A 14,632-nucleotide genomic window follows, 5' to 3' on the forward strand; every position below is an offset into this window, starting at 1 on the left:
ACCACTCAGAAAGCTCCAGTGCACCAATGCTGGTTTTCCTTTCAAACCTATCTTTCATGACACATTCCCACTCTCTTGCCATTGAGAGGAGGTCATGGGATCTTCTTCCAGACTCCATCCATGACAGATTTGTTTCCATCTTTATCCCACTTCTGAGTGGAATTCTCTTTGATGAACCTCAGCCTTCCCATTCCTCATTTGCAATTGTACTTTGCTCTTTTAGCTCCTTCCTTTTTTCTGCTACAACAGATAATATATGCATTCCCACACAGTTGCACCTAGTTTTCCTTCCTGAACACCTTTTCTTGTCATAAATCCTGGCCTTTTTCCCAACTCTGACCCACCACAGTGCATACATCATGCGCTGCCTACTTAGTTTTCCATTTTTCATTGCTCTCTGGCATTTTTGCTCACAGTGTACAGATGTCCTCAGTCTATGCTTTCTTTTAAAGAACCCATATCTCACTGCAACCTGTCTCTCCAAATCTTTTCCCATTTGCTTCCCTCTCTTCATCTGCAAAAAATAAACCAACAAAAAACGTAGAACATGCAGTTTTCAGCTAACACACAGACTTCCCTTCTTTTAAATCTCTCTTGGATCAGCTCCAACCTGACTTTTCATAAATCCCCTCTCCTGAAGCTATTCATAATGGGACACTATGTGCCTCTTCCTGGACAGAGATCTGGGCTTTCACTATGTCTTTATTTTCTCTGAGTTTTCCACTGCTTTTGACACTGTTATCCTCTCTTTTATACACCAGAGATTTTTCAGTTATCTTCCGATGTTTTGGAATGATTCATGAGTTTTGTCATGGAGGGGCATCTGTAAAAGTGGACTCCTGTCTGGCACACTGAGGTGGTTCATATGAATGTGAATTACTAACAGCCAACTTCTCAGCACAGAATCATAGACACACAGAATGCCTTGGGTTGGAAGGGACCTCAAGGATCATGAAGCTCCAACCCCGGTGCTGCAGGGCAGGGCCACCAACCTCCACATATAAATACTAGACAAGGCTGCCCAGAGCCCCATCCAACCTGGCCTTGAACACCTCCAGGGATGGACATTTTCTAATACAGCATTTGCACACAGAGAAGTACAAACCCTGTACCAAACATATAAGAAAATGAACAGCCCGACTCGTGAGATTGCACACTGACATTTAAAGGAAGAGTGCATGAAAACAGTGATTTTGGAACACTTCTCTATGCCATAGAGACTATTACATGGAATACAGTGTATTTAAAAGCAGTATGCAAATAACTGAGAGGAACAGGACTGACTAGAGGGAATCAAGCTGCGGCAGAGGAGATTCAGGCTGGACATTAGGAAACATTACTTCTCAGAAAGGGTGGTCAGGCACTGGAATGGACTGCCCAGAGATGGTGGAGTCACGGACTCTGAGGGTGTTCAAGGAGTGATTGGATGTTGTTGGACATGGTTTAGTGGGAGCTATTGGTAATAGGTGAATGGTTGGAGTGGATGATCTTTAAGGTCTGTTCCAACCTTGGTGATTCTATGATTCTATGACTGCAAAGCATCAAGAGAAGATCACGCTGAGAAGATCATTCCTATACGAACTGGTACAAAGCTTCCAATTTTTTTTCTCACATTTACTTCCTTTAAGCCTTCCTGTGACCAAGCCACTTATTCCTTCACCTCATGCATAACACCAATTATCTTTTCTTAATTTTCAGTGTTAATAGGACAAGAATCTAAAGATTATGTAGTTGATGGGTCTGGAAAGAAGAAGCCATCTCTGGAGGGAAAACAGTGGAGTCTGGTTAATGAAGCTCACCAAAGCTTATAGAAAGAAAACGTTTTCATGGCCACATTCAGACCCACTTGGAAACTGGGTGAGAATTGAGTTTCCTCAGAAGGAAATCATTGGCTGGGTGAGTGTTCAGTGCACTGCCACTGCTGCCTGCTTTTTGGACAAGGCAAGGCAGAGCATGTAAGGAAGGACACTTAAAACACAGACGTCTCAGTGAAGAAAGATGGCTTTTGGATTCACTTGCAAGAAAAGTCACGGGGAATTAAACCACAACAGTTAAAACTTAGGGTAATCTTACTATACATTTTCTCCACCATTTTTCATTTTTCTGTAGAAGCCATCAATAAAACATGAACATTCATTCATGTTTTTAGATGTAGCTACACACAATCCTTAAGCAGCTACTTTACACGATGAAAAAACTTCAATAACATCATTGGTATGAGAGCAGGAGCATCAATTTGACTCTGTCTGATGTTGTCTTCATCAGGATTGGTCTCAACCCATACTCTGATTACTGCAGTTATTTTCACGGCTGAGATAAGACAAGATTGTTTGTGCGGGTTTTGTGTATAATTTAATCTCCGTCCACTCAAGGACTGTGCTGCCATCAACGCTCCTATCAGGTTGAACTCGTGGCTTCCAAATAAAAGGAGACAGAAATAAAAAGCACTTGACATCCCCCACAACTCAATAAATACTGATCTAAGGGTTTCTGCTTTTATCACTGTTTTTGTTGGCCAGTGACACAGAACAAAAGAGCTCTACCTGCCAAAAAGAAAGGCCTTTAACATTACAAAAACAAATCCTGCAGCACTTCAAGAAGTAAAACAGCTTCTGCCAAGTTCTTCCAATAGTGGGGAACTATTCGTATTTCCCAAAGTAATTTTTTCTTTTCTTCATGGTAACACCTTTGATGTCAGTTGTTTTCTTGTTAAGAAGAACAGAAATGTCCGTTTTGCACAGTGGTGTTGAACTTCAGTATTGGCAGTTATCTATTAATAACAAAGTGCACTATTAGAAAACTCAAGAGCTCTGAACACTAGGTGTCAGTGTAAGAAATGGAAAAATATCAAAAACCTGTTGTTTCCAATCAGGTGGATTAGCTAAGAAACCAGAACCAGCTGTGACCACATTTCCCTGTAACTGCATAACACTGTTAACAAGCCAATCTCCCTAAAAAAAAAGGTATTCTGAAACTATCAGGTTTGCTTGAAATTAGACAAGGTGATCTAAAAACTACAACAAATTTGCTCTGTTAAACACTCTGAGATGACCTTTAAGTTTTACGAGACACTTAGAGACCACGTAGAATTTAATGGTACTCTTTTTTCTTTCCCACAGATATCCATAAATCAGTTTGTGCCATTCACAACTTCAAGTTCTGTTGGATAGAGTCAATGAAGAACAAGGAATACGGCCAGAGTTCAAAGTCATAAAGGTGATAAGAGTCATAAAAGTCACTTACAGAATCCAGATTTTACATGGATGGCAGAATGGTAGAGCTACATTGGGAGAGGAAGAGTCACATTGTAGATGCATTCACTTACCTCCCAGAATCATAGAATGGCCCGGTCTGCAAAGGCCCACAGTGCTCACCCAGCTCCAACCCCCTGCTGTGTGCAGGGTCACCAACCAGCAGCCCAGGCTGCCCAGAGCCACATCCAGCCTGGCCTTGAATGCCTGCAGGGATGGGGCATCCACAGCCTCCTTGGGCAACCTGTGCCAGTGCGTCACCACCCTCTCCTCTAACGTGGAATTTAATTTCTAATGATTACTTTAGGTGCAGATAGATCATTTTTGTCTCTGTTCAGATGAATCCACTCAGCATCTCCAAGGAAAAGCAGAAGGAATGTCACCATCACATTATTTGGATAAACATGTGAAATAAAGATGGTAAAACCAGTAACAAAACCCTGCTGCTTATTTGACTCTGAAGCTGCTTTCAAAGATGTGCAGATGCCTTTCAGAGTTGATGCCCATCTTCCTCATCAAACACACGTGTACTCAAACCACTGACAGCTTTCACTTTGCACTTAGTTCCCACCATAGAACATAGACCACTCCGATAGTCTAACAAATCGGAGTACAAGATGAGGTGGGTCTTTTTACATGTATGGATTTTACATGTGCTCATTTAATATTCATTTTTATCATTCAAACAAGAAAAAGGAAGAAAGAATCATCTGACTTCTGAAATTTGGGATGGACAGAGAAATCGTTCCTTTGTTCCAGTCTCGAAACAGTCAAATAATTTCAGGTATTTTTAGTCACTGCAACCGGGGGCATCAGAATAAGGAACTGATCCACCCCAGACACAGAGCATCTCACGTGGAATATCTCAGCTCATCCAAGATTATGTCAGCCATCAATCTGTACTATATTCATAATACTATATATAAAAACTAATTGGAGGATGTATTTTGGAAGCAGCCTGGGATCAGCTTATCAAGTTATTCCTAAAAGCTTTAGCAGCCAAGGTAATTGAGTGCCTGTACATTTAGGAATGCAATTGATTCTGAAGACCTATGAGTGATGCTTCCTAGAGATTTAATTCTTCTTGCTCAACAGCCAGAATAGGAATCTGTGTTAGAGGCAGAAATGCAGGCCTGCATCTGTGTGTCTGTTCTTTAGCTACAATCCAAGATGAGACAGAGAAAACTGGGAGACACCAGGATTGGAACTGCCTGCACTACCTTCGTTCTTTTTATATTAGATGTGCTTCAAAATGGTCTTTAACCACTAATCACATTGCTTTTTCTATTCAATCCATACAACAGTTTGGTGTTTTTCTTACTACTGAACATGGGGCTACATTTATGTGGATATCATCATTCATTTTCTGTGCTTTTGCTTCCATTTTTTCTCTAGTGTTCCTGGTATTATTATCTTTCCCAAATGAAAATTAATCTTCCCAGCTCCTGAGTGAAAAACAGAAGTATTTTCCATATCTTAATAATCATATCAATGCTCAAAAGAAACCATCTTTTTACTCCCTGAAATCCACTTTTTCATTTACCATGCATACATCATCCTCTGAAACAAATTAGGCAAGATGACCGTACAACACAGGACCAGAACAGGCGCATCATGTGCTTCAGACAGGAGGCTTTGTAGAAAAAATACTTTGCAGTCATAAAAAGAGCTAATTAAAGATGGTTGAGACTACCTTAAGAGCACCTTGTACAGCAATATGAACTAAAAGCTAAAACACAAATGTTACCTATTTAAATATTACTTTTTTAAATCAATTATCAGCTTAGTTTTCTTGAAAGGGAATGTTGGCTTCTGGATGAGGAGCTATGAGATATGGTTTGATGGCTTGTGGTAGCAATGGTAATGGAAGGACAGTTGGACTATAAGATCTTGTAGGTCCTTTCCAACCTTGTGATTCTATGACTTTATGTAGGGGGAAAAATAATTAAATAATAATTCTGAGGTCATTGAGACCTGCCCTCATGCTATGAGCTTCACACTATGAGCTTCATCCCACAGCACATGTTGACTCTGCACAAAGACCCGTGGGAAAGAAAACACTTGACCAAGGAAGTGCTTCCACATCCTAAGAGAACACATAGAAAAGTGCATAAACTCAGTCTGGGAGACCTGAACTGCTTCTTGCTGTACATTTGTTCTTCAGGCACAAGGAAGACCTCTGTTCAAAAGCGTGCTTATCGTGTGTTTGGTGCTAAGCAGTTCTTGCTGCATTGATAAACTGGATCATGTTGGCCTTTCTAAACCAAAGGTTTCCTTCCCCAGTGAAAGACACATTGCTGCAGAGCCTGTCTGGTACAAGAGTTCCAGCACGTGACCTCTAGGATGGCAGCAGATTGACTGAGCCTATTCAGCTTTCTCCCCTCATGTTACAATCGCAGGCTCAGGACTACAGGACCTGTTCTGTGCAAATCTCAGAAGAAATTTAAACACAAATCTTCTTCTTTGAAAACAATGACTGCAGACAGTAATGTCAGAGATGCAGCTTACAACAGAAGGGGGTAAAAAACCCACCACTACTCCTAGAAAGGAAAGAGCATGATGTAAATGATGGCCACATTTATGCGTGTGTTACAACCAGCAGGTACTTAGTAGAGGCAAAGACCTTTCTCTTTTCCATTGCACACGAGAAGTGCTACCAAAGGATCCAATTGTATTATAGACTTGTTTTGCAGTTCAATTCCTTCCAGGGCAGGTGTGCCACATGTTAGCTGCCAACTACGTACATCGTTTAATTGACTCTACAGTAGGAGCAGAATGGACGGCGGAAGGATTTTTCCCAGATGGTTTTGGTGAACTCCTTTATCCCATTCATGTAAACACAGCGCGTGTTCCGGTTTGCTGAGTTGTATATACACCCTACACCCACTACAAAGTCTGAATGTTTAGTTAGCCAGAAGATTGTTTCCATCCTGTGATTCATTAGGTCCCTGCGGTGCCCTCAACTTCCTTTATTTTGTACAATCACAAATTATATTAGTTTGTCTTATTTTGATAACCCCTCTAATTAATGTCCTGCACAGGAAACTTTATTACTGTTTTAAAACAGACTCATAAAACAAGGGCTTTTCCCCCTACTGGGGTGGCATAAGTGACAGTTGCATATAACTTTGTGCTCAAGAGTGAGCAGTGCTGCACGCTGCTTATTTATACCAGTAGGCAATTTCTGTTAATGAACGCGCTGGTTGCAGTTCTTTCTTTTGCAAAAGGAATGTCAGAAATCCTACAACTGTGCGGATAAGGTTACGAGTGGAGCAGCTCAAAAATGCAGCAAACAAACCCGAAACTGAACGACGTGAGAGCAGCGTGAAGGCTGCATGCATTAAATTCCAGTTTGTGAATGAATGACGAGTGGAATGGATTTGGCTTTTAGTAAAGGTTATAGGAGTAGGATGGAAAGAACCAACAACCATATGCCATGCTTCCCCCACTACTAGCGCCTTTCTCTATGAACATGCAAGTGAGAGTGAGCTGTCCTTCCTCCTCATTTCTTTTCCAACTGCAATAAAACGATTAAGAGCTGCAGGAATGAAGCTGGAAAGCAAAACCAGCTCATCACATTTGTGCAGAAAATGTTTGGCCCTTTTTAAACAGAACATTCACAGCACTCGCGCTGAAGTACTTTGCGTTTCATACCAATAAACCTGTCCTTACAGCTGTCTCTGCATTTTCATCATTCCTTTTTACAGCTGTGCCAAATGACTACCCAATCACTTAAGTCCTTACAATGAAAAGCAACGTGATGCACAGTTCTTACTTCTAAGGATGTGAGGAACTGCTGAATCTCTGCAGCTCACTGCAGGCATCCTACCCGTGAATTACTGATGTAGGCTTAAAACCTCTCAGTCTTCCAGCACAGATTATTCACTCATGAACCTGTGTTCTGTGAGATCAAAGGACTGATTCTCAGTCAAGTGTACTGTCTGTGTAAAAGCTAATTATTTTCCAATTGCAATAAATCAGAAGAAAATAGAAATGTCAGCATGCAGTGTTCGTAGATGAAGATATGAGGTGTGGAAGTTAAATCAAACTAAGAAGGAAGCAAGTGTGGAATGTTAGTAACTATTAGATAGAAGCACAAGTTACATGAAATCAAAGTTCTGTCATACGAAGACAAAGGCAAATGATATAGAAGGGGGGGTGGAGGGGTGGGGGAGGTGAAGCGACCAACAAAACCAGATACCGTGTTCAACATGATTTGTGCTATTGAAGTTCCTTTAAGTTGCCACTATCGCATTCTAAAAAGCCAAGTGGGTTTGACTTAAATCATTTGACATCAATTGAAGAGATCAGAATCTATCTTCCAGCAGACACACTTCAGCTGACAGGGAGTAAACCACAGCTCCATTAACATGAATTCTGTCATTCATGACAGCCTCAGTGATGACTTATCACAGTTTACAAAGAATTCCAGTGGAGAAAACGTCTAAAGGAAGTAGTCCAGGGCTGCTGCAATGTGCTGTGGCAGTCTTTCACAGCTAGATAAGGTTACTTACCAGTACTTGGGGACTTTTGATCTTGGCTGTTTATGAGCACATTTATATTTTTGGTGTGCATATGTGCAATTTTTTATGTCCCCTTGCTGAACTCTTTGTTACCATTAAAATGCCTTTCAGTGGGGAAAACCAAACCCATGCCCAGCTCAGACATTATTCAGTTTTTCAGAAAACAAAATAGGTAAACCTGAAGTTTAGATGTGGAGCTAACCTGAATTCTCTAGAAGCAAGTATCTGTACTACCATTACCACATTCTGCGTCCGCCCTGACACAGAACCACTGATCACAACCCTTTGGCTGCACCCCGCCAACCGATTCCTAATCCATTGAACAGTCCACCCTTCAAATCCAGACCTCTCCAATTTAGAGAGCAGGATGTGGTGGGGTACCATGTCAAAGGCTTTGCAGAAGTCCAAGTAGATGACACCCACTGCCCTTCCCCTGTCCATCAAAGCTGTCACTCCATCATAGAAGGCCACAAGATTGGCCTTCCTAAAAATCTGAACAGATATCAGTAGATCATTACAAGAGATGATGCTTTGAAACCTGTATCTCATGGAACTCAAAACCACAAAACCTATCTGCTTGTCCTATGCACCTCCCATTTCTGATGGGCTGCTCCAGCACGGCTGTATCCTCCTGACCATCTATGTGCATCTGACAGTTTGCACACCTTCTTCCCTACAGCCCCAATGACTCGGCCTCAAGTTGTGCCAGGGGAGATTCAGCCTGTATGTTAGGACATATTTGTTTTCTAAAAGAGTGGTCAGGTGCTGGAACGGGCTGCCCAGGGAGGTGGTGGGGTAGCCATCCCTGGAGATGTGATACTGAAGGATGTGGTTTGGTGGGAAATATTGGTAGTAGGTGGACAGTTGGACTTGATGACCTTAGAGGTCTTTTCCAACCTTGGTGATTCTAGGATTCTATGAGTGTTTCTCCATGGCCCCAAGGCAGGAGGTGAATGGGCAGACCCCAGCAGGTTGTGCAGGTGACCCTACCACGCCTTTTCATGGACCAGCTGGCACTTTTCATGGAATGCAGCATTTGGGCATGAAAATAATCACAGATGTGAAAGAAGCCTAAAGTGAGTCAATTAACTTTGGAAGTAGAAAATGTAGTCAAGAATAAAAGCCAGTAGAAGGCATCTCCTTGTCTCCAACTTAATGACAGGCGAAGGCAGAGAACTGAGACAATCATAGAATAACCTATGGGAACTGGAAGGGATCCATGAGGATCTCTGAGTCCAACCACTTCACAAAGCACCACCCCAACTCCGGACTCCATAGGTTAACATACTGCCCTCACCATTGCTTCATCCAACTGTTCTGTCCACAGTTTTCTGGTTTCACTGGCACTTGTTCCATATGGCTCATATTAACACACCCTTAATGAGGAATTCTTATGAATTATTATTATTTTTTAATGCAACTCTACCACAACCAGAAAGATAATACAATGTGCAATCTTCGTGCAAAGAAATTACAAATTACACATCTAACTTTAATCTAGACAGGCAGATTTGCACCAAAGTACCTGCTTCAGATGCAGAGCTAAAGCAGGTGCCTGGAAATAAAAAGTTGATGAGCTCCATACTGAATTTTGTTACTGAACATTCAGTGTGTGCTGGCTGTAATGCAAGAAACAGCTCAAAGAAGCCTTGCTCCACTCTGAACAGTACCATAATGGCTTGTCCCCTGCTGATTAACATCGTTTTGAATTCTCTGTTGGAATATTTTTTTTTTTGCAGGTACAATTTTCTTTGCAACCACTTTCTTCTACTTGTTCTGACCCACAAGGGACATTCTAACTTTGATTGGAACTCCAGTCTTAGCTCACATAATTGAATGCAGTTTAAGAGTTGATACTAAGGCATCAACAAATACATACAGGTCAGTTACTGAACAAATACCATCAGTCAACAATCAACTTGGTTTCAAACAAACTTACATTTGTTGTGCTCTTTTAATAAACGATGCTTGAAAAGAATATGTACAGAGCTTTTTTTTTTTTTTTTACACTGCTTGATATGCAAGTATGCACTTTCCTAATTAAAACATATGTAAAAAGAAAATCAAGCTCCTTTCATATTCTAACTGACACAAATCAGATGTAACTCAGCTCCCAATGTTTACGACTATCTCCTTGATACTCAAAGCCCAGACAGCCACCACAGGGTCCCTTTACTAAACTGTTGAGGAAATAAATTCCTCAGGAGGTGATTCATCTCATCAAATGCAGAAACTAATTTTAGGGTGATGTGAATCACTCTCTGGAGATGCTCATTTCCTTCTACACGTTGCTATATACTTCTAGCACAATTTAACTTAATATAAAGCAGTGCACAACTTATTACATATAGTCTGAAACATAAAAAGATTGCTCATAAAATGTGATGCAGACTAAAATAAGACTGCTTTTAAGGATTTGACTTGTTAGTGCAGTCATCTGCTGTAGCAGCCAGACCTCATAAAGTATACATTGGGTTGATATGGTGACCGTATAAGTCTGTCCAAATCAGACCCTGATTTAATAGAGTTCAGATCAAATTTGAAAATAGGAAGCTGGAACTATAAACCTCAGAGATATCAGAAGTCAACCAATCAAAGGTAATCAAGCTGGCAACTTATTTTTGAATTCAGAAGCTCAAATCTGGACTTAATCAACAAGTATGTGCACTTCTTACAACTGTTTACAAAGAAAGATGTGTGCGATGTGCCAGCCCTACTTCAGGCATAAAAGGAATTCCTACAGTTTAGCCTTACACATGACAAAAAGGACATGAATTTTAAGAGGAAATTCTTAAATTACATAATAAGAACTATGTAGTCCATTAACATAAATGGTATGACAAAATCTATGTAGTAAGCAGTACATTTCCAGGCAGTTCCAGTTACAAGACCAGTTTTCCTCTCGTGCTGCATATATCCACATGAGCATCTACCTCTAAATTGAAAACTCACTGCAAATACATATTAACATCCCAGCAACGACGTGCAGTTGTAAAGGATGTTGAACGTGCAAAGATCCCAATCAGAAACCCAGAGCATGTAAAAAGCCCGTGATTGAAGAGTTCCGGCATGCCAATGTCAGAGGTCAAAACAATGAGCTATTAAAGATACTTTCACTTCCTCAGAAATAAAGTGCTGTCTTGGGGTCGGAGGTGAAAGGTTAGAAAAGCTGTTTATCTGCCGCTCTGTTCCCATTCTTCCTTCTGTCAGGAAATCCTACATGCTCCTACACCCCGCTCAGGGTTTTCCAGGGGTCACAGACTCCCGACACAAATGCCCAGCATTGATTTAAGCGCAAAGACCACTTGGCTACAGGTTGTACTTTCTCAAAAACACACATTTTGCCATAAGGATCTGCTAAGCTTGGGCGGAAGGCAAAAGCACAGATGCTTCACCACATTATTGCTTAAGGAAGAGTGAATCCAGAGCCATCAGTTTTCATAATCCAAGTTATTATACAGTTATTATAGCTAGAACAAAAAATATATATATATAAATATATGGCCTGGAGCAGCATGTTTAAGCAGTGGGAAACATATGGAGAGGAAGAAGAGGTTGTTCCATCTCCCAGAGCCTAATAAGAAGCACAGTAAGCAAAGGAGCCTCAGCAAAAGGTGCTGGGTGATGCAGGGGAGGGGATACACGCTGAAGAGCTTGAGGTATGAATTCAGAACAGATACCCAGGGCTGAAAGGGTCCTGGATGTGGTCAGTGCCATGCAGGAACACCTGCTGGGTTAAGTGCAAAGCTGAAGGAAAGAACCCACCTGCAGGCAATGGGAGGGCAGGGGAGGCTTAGTTATCATCACTTCTCTGTGGTCTGCCCCATTCTGAATCGTCTCCATTTACAAAAGTCTACTCATCTTGTTAGTGTTGTTACCAAACCCACCTCAAAATTCAGAAAAACCTTTGGATTCCTGAAGGGGCTCATTAAAAAGCAGAAGATCCATGAAGAAGATCTAGGAGCTCACAGCTCAGTGCTTTAGCTAATCTAAGGAATAGCCATAAACCAATATTTGTTATCATAATTTAGTATTATTCGTACATATTAGCTCCATAAAGTGTGCATCCTCACACGTACGTATTGGTGATTGCAGATGAAGAGCCACTCCATGAGGAGAAGCACAACACTTTACGTGTCCCGAGGTACAGGTGGCAGAAAGGACTATACCTTCCAGTACCCAATGCCAGGTGGCACAAATCATGCTGCTGTGTCAAACATCAGCACTAACCTACCCATAAATGTTTGTGAAATAAAAGCTACGGTGAGGTTCTGATTTTAGAACCACCTCTGCAATATTCAAAACCACCTCTTTTTTTTTTCCTCCACAATTTCTTTTTTCAGTAATTTCTGATTATTTATACAACACTTCCACTGGCTTTCAGTGAAGGAAAATATTTACTACTTCCAAATAATTTTTGACAGAAAGCAAAACACTGAACAGTAAAAATATTTAAACAGAAATATTAAGCAAATAATAACGCATTCACAACAAGGAATCAAACAGAAACATTCCCAATGAACTCTTCGGATGCTAAAAATGTTTTTCGTTTTAAGAGTGTAAGATTTTGAACGGACAAGAAATGCATCAGCATTATTCCCAGTGGTAGGTGGATTTTCATCTATCACACAAACACAACACATAACCATAACTGACGTGTGTGCTACTGAAATGCAAGTCTAGCAGTAGCTTCTTCACATTACTGTGGGCAGAGCATCACTCACAGAGACTGCATTTTATTTGGTCCTAAAGCCAGAACTATCTGTTATTAGGCATTTGATCATGAAAGCTCTATGCTTCTTCAAGTAGTTTCAGAGCAGAGGCTGTTGTATTGGTTATGTTCTTACCAAATTTATCAGCTGAGTGTGGACGATGTCTTCCACCAAGATGGCAGACTCATGGAGCGGCCTGCGAGCATCTCCCAAGGAAAACCTGAAAGAAAGAAGTTTATTGCAAGGTTATGAAAAGGACTTAAAAAGAAACCGAGTAGGTGGTCTTGAGTGAAATAAAAAACATCTGAGTAAGAACAAGCTTAATGCACCTGTACACCATATGGAAATGGATCACTGAGTGCACTGCAAGAAATATAAATCTAGGTAATGTGATTGAAGGGACATATATAATAATGTATACTGAAGTTCATGGTGATATAAGCTGAAAACTGAGGAAAGTCCAGTTTGTAGGAACATCTTTAAAAAAAAGCAGTAGGCAAAGCTGTACAATGGGTCCACTCGGAGTATGCCAGAGGCTGTTAAAGGCTGACTTGCAAGACTGAATGACAGGAGACCAAGAGGAAATAACAGTATTAATTAATTAATGATTTGGATTGGGCGCACCCTCAGTATCTTTGCAGGTGGCACTGAGCTGGGGGAAAGCGTTGATCTGCCTGGGGGTAGGAAGGCCCTACAGAGGGATCTGGACAGGCTGGATTGCTGGGCTGAGGCCAGTAGGATGAGGTTCAACAAGACCAAGTGCTGGGTTCTGCACTTTGGCCACACAACATCAGGTAAAGCTACAGGCTTGGGGCTGAATGGCTGGAGGACTATGTGGAAGAAAAGGACCTGAGCAGTTTGCTCAGCTAACTTCCCACCTCCCAGGTGTGCAGCAGAGGGCTGGTGTGGAGCTCTGTATATCATAGCTTTCCTCACAGCTCAGCCTGGCAAACAGAACAGCCCAGTGCAGGTCTGGTGTCTGTTCTGTGCCCTCCAGCAGTCTGCAATCAGCACAACACTGCTGAAATGCATTCATTCCAACAATGGAAGACTGAAGAAATCAAGGGTACTCATGAAATCCAAGTCATCAGTCATTCCAAAGACTTGCTCTACTTCCCACCCATTCCAGCTAAATTATTTTTAAAACTTAAAGCTGTTAATTCCCAAGTGGTGGCAACTAAGCCTAACAAGGGCTCACTGAAAATACCTTACCATTCCACAAATATCAAAACAAAGAAAGCAATTCCTGCCTTACATCATTACAGCAGTGAAAGGCCACTCGCTGATCTCAGGTATTTCCTCCAGGCATTTCTAAAGAAACCCCTCTCTTTCTCCACCCAAAAATGAGCTTTTAAATTTAGAAAACTTGTGCAGGAAAATATACTCGCTATAGCTGAGATGTTACAGGACAACCCAAAGAGTTTTCCTTTCTACTCTGCACAAGTGCACATGAACATGAATTATAACATCAGACCCTTCCTGGGACTGCAAGCACTGAAAGCCTACCAGATCCTATTAAATATTTTATAAACTGCAAATACCTGTGTATTCTGTAGGAAATACATATAAAAATAGAATTATTTATTACCACATTACACTGGAATGTGTAATAATATGAAAAAAAAACCTCCTTGGTTTAAAACAATTGCTCAGAAGTGATAAATCTTAAATATTTCATTGTTAAGTATGATGCAGAGCTTTTAGCAAAACTTAAAAAACACCCTTGAAATGGAATTTGCAGGTATTCACCCCAACAGAATGTGCCTGTATGTGGCTTGTTGGAAGTAGACCTGCATCATAGAATCACAGCATGGTTGGGCTGGAAGAGACCTCAAGGATCACGGAGCTCCAACCCCCCACCACAGGCAGGGCCACCAACCTCCACATTGATACCAGCCCAGGCTGCCCAGGGCCCCATCCAACCTGGCCTTGAACAGCTCCAGGGATGGACGGGGCATCCACAGCCTCTCTGGGCAGCTGTTCCAGCACCTCCCCACTCTCACAGTAAAGAACTTCCTCCTTGAGCACAGTCCTACTCTGCAGGTTCTCAATCTCCTTTGAACAAAAAGTAACAAATCTAAGAAGTAGGAGGTTGGTTGAGAACTCTCTCATGTAAAAACTGCCACAACTCTTTTATTGTTTATTT

The 14,632-nt window shown here is 41.3% G+C and overlaps 1 protein-coding gene across 4 annotated transcripts in view; it reads right to left on the reverse strand.

Moving 5' to 3' along the window:
- The window catches only part of SUPT3H (SPT3 homolog, SAGA and STAGA complex component), a 235,133-nt gene that overhangs the window by 111,686 nt on the left and 108,815 nt on the right, over positions 1–14,632 (reverse strand). For all 4 annotated transcript variants that reach the window (XM_015859909.2, XM_032443555.1, XM_032443554.1 and 1 more), the window contains one exon: positions 12,622–12,706. In XM_015859909.2, the coding sequence (XP_015715395.1) occupies positions 12,622–12,706 (85 nt within the window). The remainder of the gene's footprint in view (positions 1–12,621; positions 12,707–14,632) is intronic.

The sequence above is a fragment of the Coturnix japonica genome, chromosome 3 (assembly GCF_001577835.2).
Source record: "Coturnix japonica isolate 7356 chromosome 3, Coturnix japonica 2.1, whole genome shotgun sequence".
NCBI classification, from domain to species: domain Eukaryota; kingdom Metazoa; phylum Chordata; class Aves; order Galliformes; family Phasianidae; genus Coturnix; species Coturnix japonica.